We start from the raw sequence: 12,203 nt of genomic DNA on the forward strand, positions 1-12,203 counted from the left end.
AGCACCCTCGAGCTGGTATAGGGTAGGCAACTTATGGGAATAGGATAAAAATTTTCGAGGGGAACGCAGCGGTCATGACTTCGTCGTCTCTTCAAACAGAAGCTTACGCGATTTATAAGGGAATGTCGGAAGCTCACGCGAGAGGTCTCCAGCAAATCCGAATTCTCTCAGACTCTACAAAAGCAGTTCGTGCCATCGACAGTCAGCATCAAGCAGTTGAGATAACAACTTTAGTGCACGACATTAGATCTATTTCCAGATTCTTTAGTCATTGGGAGATAAGGAAAGTAAGTAGAAGTGAAGTTAATATAGCTCATAACTTAGCAGTAGCAGCTAGGCAAGGTAATTTTGTGTCCTAGATCCTTTTGTTTGTTCTTGTCGCCAAAAAAAAAAAAAAAAAAAATTTGTAGTTTCACCCTAAGATCACGGAAAGAAAACTCACAATTAAGGACAAAATGATTACTTCTTGCGTTTCAAAAGACATGTAATCATTTTTACGCATATTAATAGTTTTTTAAAATAAATATATTTTCATTGATAATAAGAATTGACATCGAATATTGTATTGTATCGATAATACAAACTGACTTATCATCTTACTTTGATAGTATAAAATGACATTTAATATTACATTGATGTTATAGAATGCCTTATTTATTAAACAATTTTTTTCAACTTAAATGCCTTATAAATTACTCCCTCTTTTTTTTTATTGTTCTCACTTAGAATCTTGACGCTATTCATACTTAGAGAGACTCTTCTCATTTTTTTTCAATTTATAAGAAAAGATATAGTCATGTGGAATCTTGTTTGATTTGTCTCAATTAGTACATTATTAATATTCAATTGTTATAATTTTTACTAATATATAATGGAAGATATTTAAGTTCAAAGGTGTGCATTGGGAGATGTGCACAGGAAGGTGGGAAAGATTAAAAAAAAAACAGAAGGAGTACTACCGAGGGAGCATATTAATTAATTGCAATATTGCTTAGAAATCTCATAATTCTTGTCACTGACCAAGGGTGCGTTCTATTCAACTTATTGGACCTGAACTTATTGGACCTTATCTGAACTGAACTTATTGAACCTGAACTGAACTTATTGGAACTTATTAAACCTGATTGGACCTGATTCAACTTATTGGACCTGATTGAACCTGATTGGAACTTATTGGACCTTATTGGAACTTATTGACCTTATTGAAACTTATTAGACCTTATTGGCCCTGATTGAAACTTATTAGACCTTATTCGACCTGATTGAAACTTATTAGACCTGATTGAAACTTATTTGACCTTATTAGACAAAAAAATTGATCATTAATAACATAAATATTACCATTAACGTAAATACTACCCCTCAAAATTTTTTATGGAGTAATAATTATTATAATTCGTCCTTTAAAAAATAATGATTATTAATTATCTCTCATGATAATTAATTTAACAAAAAAATTTACTATTTATATATTTGTCTATACATAACTTTCACCACTAATATATCTAATTAATAGTCTTGTTTTGATTTTATAAAACACAGTAGAAAAGCAAAAATTTTAATATGAATAATAAAATAATAGACATAATACAAATAAATAATAAAATAATGTAATTATAATTATTATTGCAAAATATTGTAATTATAATTATTATTATTGTTAACCTTAATTATTTGACCATGATTATAATATTATTTAATAGCAATATGAATAATCAAATACTCCCTCCGTTTTTTTTTAGATGTAACATTGGACTTTTCACATTTGCCGAGGCACAACTTTGACCGATAATATCTCCAATTGTATAAAAGTAAAAATTATAAAAAAAATATATTTGGAAAGTGTATACCGTGACGAATCAAACAAGATCCCACATGACTATATTTTTTCTTATGTATAAATAACAATTAGTGGTCAAAGTGTAATAGATGAATAGTGCCCAAAGTCAATATGTTACATCTAAAAAAAACGGAGGGAGTAATAAACAATAATACAAGTATAATAATATACGTTGTGGTACTTTAATAAAAAATTCTAATAATAACATAATTAGCTAATAGTAATATGAATAATAAAATAATAGACATAATATAAATAAATAATAAAATAATTGGCATAATACAAATAAATAATAAAATAATAGACACTAATACAAGTATAATACTATATAATCATTGTAGTACTTTAATTAAAATTCTAATAATAACATAATCAGCTAATAGTGATATGAAATTATGAATAACAAAATAATGGACAATAATACAAATGTTTATTAAACATGGACTATTTGGACCTTATTGGACCTTATTAGACCTGATTGGAACTTATTGGACCTTATTAGACCTGATTGGAACTTATTGCACCTGATTGGAACTTATTGGACCTTATTAGACCTTATTGGAACTTATTGCCCTTATTAGACCTTATTACAACTTATCTGAACTTATTGGACCTGAAACTTAATTTTTTAAGTTGAACAGAATGCACCCCAAATAAGAAATGAATCATAATTTGGTGTAATGCTTTTAACCTAGATAGAAAATATGTACTAAACTTTCTAATGAATCATGTCATGAGAATTTATTTTCATAAGCAATGCAAGATGACTATTTTCTTTTAAACAAAGTTCAATCATCTTTCACAATTTACAACCTTTCTTCTTCACAAATTCTCCATCTATTTTAACATTTGTTGTAGATAGATATAGTAACATTCATTTCTGTTTCATAAACATTGCAATATTGTAACTTTTACAATTCCATGCACTATTTTGGGCACTACTAAAAAGCTATTGTCAAAAGTGCCTTTTGTTTGTTGAAAGATATAAAGAGATGATCAATTTGGCAAACAATTCGTAGCAAACAAGAGGTGCAATTAGTCAGTTGCCCTCGCCTCATCACAAATTCTCTCCCTCTTTGCTTGATCCAACCTGTATCAAATAGAGCTTTCGACTCGTTTCCACATATGCCGTTACTATTCCTATGATCCAAAAACATAAATTTCTAGCACACTCTTGACGGGAACCCGATAAAGATACAAGTTTTCCATTACTTATGCCAACAATCAGTTAGAGCTTGAAACAATTTTTTTTCTTAATTTGCAAATAATATGAAACTTTTCAACTGTCTGGTTACAGAAATACTATTCCATTGTCCTGTACTCCTGTATAGACTAGATTCGGCTATCTGTATATTCGTCAAGACTCAAGAGTTCACAAAATGGAATGGAAAACAGATTATACAACCCACAAACCCATGATAGCACTAATCCCATAACGAAACTAATATAGACGGGGCTAGAATAATATTGACAATCTACTCCAACAGCCACAAACTATTAGCATACCGACCAGATTTGAATCGCTCTCTCTGAAGTTGGCAATTCAGGCCGGAAACTCCCACAGAAGATCAGATGCCAAATTCAGCCCCTTGAATGCAGCAAAAAGCTGATAGCCCTTGTAGGTTTTAGCTTCATATTTTAGCAACTATGCACCCAAAATGGGAATGGTGTATACACAAGCCTGTACATGCATCCTTAGAACACCCAACTCTTCTACAATATGCTTACACTTGGTGCACCTGTTGTAATGCTTTGCAGACCATATCGATGAATTGATTGTCCTGAAAAAAAATAAAAAGTGATCTTGAGTCTTTGAACAGCACCGGATATGGAGATTCTTTTCCCGTAAGAAGTGAGAAAAAAAACAAGCAGCCTATACTATCGTAAACATTCTCAGGAAACCAAGAAAAAAAGCACTCAAGTTCATGCACATCTTTTTGTTCAGGTAATCATGCACATACTATAAACAATGATTTAATGATGTATGATTATATACAACCAAAAAAGGCATATCATACACATACTATAAAACGATTTAATGGTGTATATGATATCAACCAAGAACTCGATGAGGTACACAGAATCATCATGCAGATCGCAGATCCTATGAATTTGGATCCCTCATAAGCAGTATTCGCTACATATGTCAAACTGCCCAGCAAATAAACACATCAAATTTCACCAAGAATTGTGAGTCCTTCAAATTTCAGATTCAGTCTAGCACAGCACTCAATCACACAATTTAGTGGGTCTAAAGCCATCATGTTTCATGATCACAAGGACCATAGAATTTGCAATAGAGGCTATTATATAAGCATCAACAAAAAGAATATAGAACTTTCCAATCTACTGTAGAAGAAAAGGAATCTCCCAATATCTGAACAATAATCCATGTGACAAGGTCCTAAAATTAGAAGGCATATATAATGAAGGTGCCAAAGTCAATCCTGTTCATCTAAATGTGCACATGAACAATAATCCATGTGATAAGGTCCTAAAATTAGAAGGCATATATAATGAAGGTGCCAAAGTCAATCCTGTTCATCTAAATGTGCACAAAATAGTTGAAAAAGAGGCAGTAAAATGAACTAGCAGATGCTTGTACTCAGCCTTATCCCCCCCCCCCTTCCCAACCCCCCCCCCCCCCAATAAAAAAATATATCAACCTTAAGTCCGTTACACACATGATTTACACGAAACCTATTCCCATAATAGAAGTAATTGAACTTCATTCCTTGTGCTCTTTGCATGTTTTTAGGAGCTTTAATAAGCTTCTCATTGTTGGAGTCTTTATAATTTAGTTATTTCACATGTTGGATAGTTAAGTTGGTACCAACTTTGATACCAATTTGTCTCTACCTTGGTACCATTTTAACTCTCCAGCACACGAAATTGCAAAATTGCACAATGTCCTACCAACAGTTTCCCTGATTTTAGTGCATAGGTTCTGAAACTTCCGAATTTTACTTTATATTTGATAAGTTATGAAGCACACCAAGCAGTAGGCTCACTGCAGTAAAACAGCATATAAATATGGCCCGGGGGGGGGGGGGGGGGGGGGGAATTACCTGGACAAGTGTTAGAAGAGCTTCACGAACTTTGCCTCTGTCAATAACTGGTCCGGGTGTTGGTGCAGCAGCACTCTGTGGTGTAAGAAACGGCGATGGTGCAGGCGGAGGGTAAGGTTGGAGGAATGGGGCACCGTATGGGCGTTGGAGATTCAATGAAGGCTGCAGTGCACTGGGTGGCATGGACGACGAAACAGGTGGATGTGAAACTGCAGGTGAAGAAGAATGGGGATTGTGAAAGATAGCAGGTGTGACGAGATTTGCTATCTGATTGCTTCTGTAAGTTGAATCAGGAACTTCATGATGATGAATTAAATGAACAGGAGGAGCTGATGCGGCCACAGAAGGTTGACGAAGACCAGAAGGAGCAGGTATCAGACTGGAACTGCCTATCGGTGCCAATTGCTCACCGAAAGGATGATATGCTTGCACTGGCTGTCCTGAATTAGAAATATTGGTCGCCGTCTAAAATCATACAGAACCCACATCAAACTAGTCAGATAAATTTCCTTCTTTGCTTGACAATTAAACATCCAATACATACTACATAATTCACGGAATAGCAGAGTGATTCATGCATCCTGAAGTCATTGATTATGCAAGAAAAGCCAGTGGCAGATACAGCTCTAAGTCTTGGACAGGTATGCAATAGTGCCCAATCATTTATGGTCAAGTTCGCAGTATATACAGGACCATGCAGAAATTCATGCAACCAAACAATCGTCTACCATGCAAAAGCCCCTCATAGCAGATAAAACAAGTGGCAGTCTCCACACGGGAGGATAATGCTACAAAATCACCCTTCGCAACATTAAAACATCTCCTCTTCAAAGATGGAAAAATTGATGAAACATAGAGGATTGATTACTACACAACACAACTAACAAAAAACAAACAGACGTCAGTTAATCTATGCTGGCATCTGAGATATGCCATGGCCTATATATCAGACCTATAATGTCATGCACAAGACGTGTAATGAATGTATGTATTATACAAGCCCGGGAAAGAGACAAGGTCAAAAAAACAATCACCCAACTTCAATTAAAAAAGTCATGCATAACAAACCATGATGGATTCAAAGTCGCACATCAAGATCTTATATACTAGAGACAAGGCAGGTTCCACAACTCATGCTAGTATACTATAAGCTGATTTTTTTTTCATGATTATGGATCCAGCACATTTCCATATGTTAAAGGCATTGACCATTCTAATAAAAGGAATCCATGTAAACGGCATAAATTAAACTGAGGTGACCACTAATTCTTAAGAAAATTGCTCAAGTTTTCAGAGTACGCACATTGAAAAAGTTTGAGATAGAACTGATCTCAGTAACACCAGATCCATTAACGGAAGCTGATGACGATTCATGTATTGGCTCCAATGGCCTTTCCATCACTGCCACAGACGAGACGGGTTCACGTTCCTTGAACTCACTGCACAATAAGAAGCCAACAATGAAGAGTTATTCTTTTGAAATTCAAAAATGATGCTTTGTTTATTTTTGCAATATATATGCACCACGAAAATCTTCATAAGGTCCATCGACAAAGCTCGTACTTAAATAATAGAACCTATCTTACCTAGACTGGAGAACTAGATACGAGTGTGTATCCGAGCCAGTACTTCAAATCCAAGAATTTGGGACACAAGAACTCGATCCAAGATTTTGACACAAGTATGGGACATGGCATATACATACGTATATATCACAAGTTGTGATTTACACAACCGGAAAAAATAAGGGGGGTCATACAAAAGGTAAGTGTTTCTTATATTTTCATTCGAAATGTTTCCCGTACATAAATGTATATTAGGTATTCATATATTCACAAATTAGCCCAAACTGCCCCTTCTTTAAAATGCTAGCCCTGTATAGCTATTGGGGTTCTAAAGCCCAAAGACTGAAATTCACCCTATTAAACTATCTCCTCCGTTTCTTTTGAAGTGATTGAGAAAGTGGGGGAAAACCATCAAGGGTAGAGAGAGAAAGTTGGGATCCATTTTTAAACAATCAAATTTGAGTATTAAATGAAATAAGTAGGTGAAACAATTAAACAATGGAAGTTGGGACCGTAGTTCGAAAATACGGTTTCGGTTACGGTCACGGTGATGCGGGAATAGGGATGATGTGGTTGTCGTACCGCTTAAATCGACTCAAACCATGAAATATTCCTATAACCCGCCTAAAATGCGGGTTTTTTACACCTTTACGATGCCGGTAATATCGGTTCGGTAAATTTGAAAACCTTTACGACACGGACGATACGATACGATGCGGCCTTGTTTTGACACCATGGTTGGGACCACTTTTTTGCTGTTTAGAGAAATCAGTCACTTATTGTGACATTTCCAAATAAGGAAAGGTAGTCACTTAAAAAGAAACAGGGGAATTATAAAATAAGCAAAGCAACAAAAAAGGATGATGTTGCCACGTGACATAGGATAGAGAAAAGAAGTAAATCACCATATTACGACACAACTGTAGTCTGCAGTATCACATTTAGAGAGAGGATAGTAAAACAAAGAAAGAAACAAGATAGCAGCAGCCATGAGAGCAATCGCTGAAGAAGACAGTGGCCAGAGCACTGTCCATGACAACAGCTACCCTTCCCCACTGAGTAAAAAGCCCAAGTAATTAACATCTTTATTTCCCAAAGTTACGCCCTTCTGTTAATTACTAGTTATCCTTGCAATTGGTCCTAGAAATATGGACAGAAGATTATGTCTAAGGGTTTAGGGCGCTGATCTGGTCCTAATTTACAACTTTTCCATATTTTTTTTTCTAAGTGCAAAATGAAGGGTCTGACACAGATTTCCTACCCAAGACTATGCCGTGACAATACGGAGACGACATAAAAATTATCACATAAAAATTATCAAGCCCGGGTAACATAAAACAGGATCTAAATATTTGTCCCTTCAAATTGAATTAAAACATAATAGAGTTCAGTTAAAAGAACTCAATATTAAAAAAAAAAAAAAAGGTAAATGCAATACCATTTTATATTTATAATTTAGCAGAAGCATCTTTTTTCAAAAAATTACTCACTTCACAACTAGATCAGATGCTGAAGTTGGAAAAGCACAAAAGTGATTCAAAAAGGTTGAAGGTGTTATCTTAACTTGTATCTTCTTCAAGTTACTCTTTGTAAAGGCCTAGTTATTTCTTCATATCCTATATTAATCAGTGATTTTAAAGAATACATGTAGTCCAGTCTTACCTTTTGTTAGATACTACTGACTCTGAAGAACTTCTTGTATAAGAGTCAATTATCCTGCAGCAAGACACACAATCAGGAATATAGAAGTAATTCAAAAATAAGTTATATAAACTGCGTTACAAACACCTAGTTGACATTGAACAATGTGAGAATACAAGTAATATGCTCCCTCAATCTACCATGTGCTTCTTCATAGTCTCAAATACAAATATTTGACCATTATTATCTTTAAGTACATATTACAAAAACAATAGGAAAAAAAAAAACCTACTCCCTGTCCCATATTAATAGCAAAAAAAATTTTATGGTCAAAGTTCATCAAATAATATCGTATCTTATATTAATATATGAGGAAAAAAAGTTATCATGTCAGATGTTGTTAGATTTGTTTCAATGTAAATTTTCATGATATCCTTTCACAATTTATACTCTTGTGTAATTAGAGATATTAATTGTTGAAGTTGTGTCTTAACGAACATGAAAAGGCAAATATTGGAGTTAATTTAGAACAGAGTGACTATAACTTTTACATACTAAAAATACACATGGAAACAAATCTAGCAAGATCTCACATGGTAACATTCTTTATTATACATTAGTATGAGAGTGTGGTCAAAAGATTTTAAAATTTCATATTCGAAAAAGGAGAGGAGCAAGTAAACAAATGGAAGGATTGTGCAGTAGAGTATGCACACAGACTAAACCATATGAAAAAGGAAAGGAAGGCATTACTGCCAGTGAAACCAATGCAGGGATATAAAACTGACATACCAAGAGCAAATGAGACAGAAATGATGAAAATATATGCTCTATATTAAGTTTTTAACACTTTGTTACTGCACCTGTTAAAGAGATCAGCAACCACCTCGCATTCAGGTGTATTATAAAACCATATGCCATTAACTTCTTGGTCAACATTTTTGTATAGCAGATAAGGAACTTGAACGTCAAATTCGAAATTCCCAGAGAGATTCTCCACAAGATTTTCTGCGAGAAAACAGATCATGAACCTTAAGTAAATATATATTAGAAACTCTGATACATAAAAGGTCATGTCTAAAGATGCTTACACGCATAGAAACACAACCTCAACAGCGAGAGATTCAACAGGAGATCATACAATGCTCATATGAACCTGTTAAGTTCTTTTCTAAGTTTACCTTACCAGAACTAGTAAAACACTTATTTACTTTACATTGCTAGTTCATAACAAAAAGGATATAAAAAAGACGTGTCGAGGGAGGTGCAAAGGGAACTTTTATGAAGTTGTCACCACTTGTAATGTCCAGGGAGGTGCAAAACATGTTGTTTATTATATTAGTCAAAGATGTGCTATGCAAGATTTTAACATCAATAAGCTCAATTGAAAACATTGCTTCAAGCCATTGCTTCAAAGAGTGCTTTATTTCTTAAAAGTTTCTACTATATGCTTGCACTAGATTAGCATATAAAGGTGAATGTCTAAGCCTCTTAACCACCAAATTCCAAGATAAAGCTGGAGCAGCAGGTCAGCAACATGAAAATTATTGCACACTTCAAAAAAAAAAAGCCATATATTTTAAGGGCAAAAAAAGGAACAAAAAGAGACACTCATCAGTTCCCCATGCTGACTAACCCCCACCCCCACCCCAAAAAAAAAGTCGAAACAACAAATTACCTCACCTAGTATGCTTGTCATCCCCATTAATGATTCGGATAATAACAGTCCATGTTCAGGCTCTATGGTCTTCCCAATAAAGTTGAACAAGGGGAATGAATTAGAGGGAAAATGTCATGGATATAAACAGCATGTTTTTGAGAACTTCAGCTCCCTATTATGGCTCATCAGAGGAAATATACAAATTCAGAGATCAACTAAGATTCACAGCTCATGCATATCCTTACATCAAAACATTTCATGAAGTTCAAGCTCTGACTAATGTTTGTAAAGTGTCCACACTAGAAGGGGAGGGGGGATTCAGCAACAGCTCGACTTGGAGGCAAATAAAGATTACAGTCCCTAAAGCAATTGGAAAGGAAGTCATACACCCATACAAAAAATAAGTACATCCTATCCTCTAAGAAAATTATTTAAGTCTATGAAAAAGGAAAGAAAAGATGAGATATCTATAAAACATATGTGCCTGAATCAGACAAATTTCTAATACTTAACATGGCTACGTATACATATGTGTGAACCTTGAAAACAATAGTAGGAAAACACCTGAGCACTTGATGCACGCATGTGAGATATCTCTAATAAGTCCAAGTAAAATCCCCTAAATTTGCGTCCTTAATATCAAAGGTCATATTTGCTTTTGATCACTTTGTTTCCAAGAAAAATTATAAAGAAGTGCCCAGCCATATCCTCAGAAAAACACAATGGTATTAGACAACACATAACCATAAACCAACCCACCATTCCTTAAGCTTAACCCCTCACCCATCACCCTCCTCACCCTCACCCCCACCCCCACCCCAAAAAAGGGAACTTTAATAACTCTCAACTGGCATGAAAGAGTTTTAACATTTTTTTCTGGAGCATGGCAAACAGTTTGACCCCTTGGAAGTCACCACCATTAAAGCCTTTTATACAATCTACGGTCTGCATACAAAGACTATAAATTGATTACCAAATCAACAAAATCAGAGGTCAAGATAGTGGGGGGTTTCATTTTAAATGTAATACAAATTAGTCCCTACAGTCTCCAACATCTAGCAACTCAGCTCCAGCTATTTTCTCCGACAATGCAGCCACTTTGCATTGCGAGGGTCCGCTTCTTCTGAGTTCTGACTAACTTTTCTTTTCCTGGCGGTACTTTCTTGAGACCACATAGACAGTATTCATTCAATCAACTCTACTTGTTCTCAGTTCTTTCCATATTGTTCTTCTCACTCATTACAAAAACAAAACCAAACGAGCTCTAGTATTTTTTGTGACATGTAACTTATCGAGTTATAATCGTTCCACTCTTCTTTACAATACATATCACCACACTCCTGATAAAAGATATCAATACAAATTCACATCAACTTTACTTATGACTAAAAAATTTTAGCAATACAAAGTATACAAACAATAAGGAAGTCGATCCACCATAGCAGACCTACACTTACAAACTATTAAAATTCAATGAAGAAATCTAACCTGTATTTCTTTGATTCATCACAATGAACTGATGCCAAGGATCTTTATTCCTGCAATATTGAATAATCAAAAAAATTCGATTTGTTAAACAGCAATTAGTACACATTAAATCTAATTGCGAATTTCAATCGAAGAAAAATCACATAATCATATACCTCTTAACAACAAAGAGTGATCCCTGAACATCCTTGCGACTCTGAAAATAAAGAAATAATAAAACTGTTGAAAAAAAAAAACACGAAAATCGAAAAAATCTGAAGAAAAGAAAAAAAATTTGAAGATAAAAAGATGACGAACCCATTGATTTTGACCCATGCTGAACTCGTACAAGGCGACATGAGCAGCAGTGAGAAGAATATCTTGAATGCAAGGATCAAATCGTTGAAGAACAGTGAGATTGAGAAGTTTTGTGCTTTGTTGATCTAAATTTGGCATAAGTTTAACACTTTGAGGCATCGTTGTTCGAATTCGATAAAGAAACAAACCCTAAAAATTTAGGGGAAATAGAGGAGAGAGAAAGAGAAAGAGAAAGAGAGAGAGTGAAGATCTAGGGAGGAATGGCAGAAAGATGATGGCAGTTGTTTGTTTCCAATGAGCTTTCTCTTGCTATACAATTTCTGCATTCTTTTTGTATCAGTCGTGTGTGTTTGTGTGTTTTCGATCTTGTGGAAAACATAATTATTTAAATTTGTTGAAAAAATTTCACTTTTGATGAGTGAAAGTTAGCTTTATTTTTTATTTTATCATCTTAATTTTTTATCTTGTTTTCACCTATTTGAGATTATTTTTACAAATTTAATATGGATATAAAGACTGAATTTTACAAAATAAAAAAGATTTTTATACAAAAGTAATTTTATTTTTTTTGAGGGGACAAAAGTAATTTATTTGATTGTATTTTTATAAGGTAATATAGGTTTGATTCTTATAAATGAACAGAA

General features: G+C 34.2%; 1 protein-coding gene across 1 annotated transcript; it reads right to left on the minus strand.

Moving 5' to 3' along the window:
* Positions 1-3,068: 3,068 nt before the first annotated feature.
* On the minus strand, positions 3,069-11,932 carry LOC104898291 (mRNA-decapping enzyme-like protein). The gene is made up of 8 exons (XM_010685345.4): positions 11,560-11,932; positions 11,418-11,458; positions 11,263-11,312; positions 8,978-9,122; positions 8,136-8,189; positions 6,212-6,347; positions 4,909-5,373; positions 3,069-3,621 (listed from the first exon to the last, which is right to left on the minus strand). The coding sequence occupies exons 1-8, from the start codon at positions 11,716-11,718 to the stop codon at positions 3,565-3,567; spliced, it is 1,107 nt and encodes a 368-aa protein (XP_010683647.2). The 5' UTR covers positions 11,719-11,932; the 3' UTR covers positions 3,069-3,564.
* Positions 11,933-12,203: the final 271 nt, after the last annotated feature.

Source organism: Beta vulgaris, chromosome 7, assembly GCF_026745355.1.
Source record: "Beta vulgaris subsp. vulgaris cultivar EL10 chromosome 7, EL10.2, whole genome shotgun sequence".
NCBI lineage: Eukaryota > Viridiplantae > Streptophyta > Magnoliopsida > Caryophyllales > Amaranthaceae > Beta > Beta vulgaris.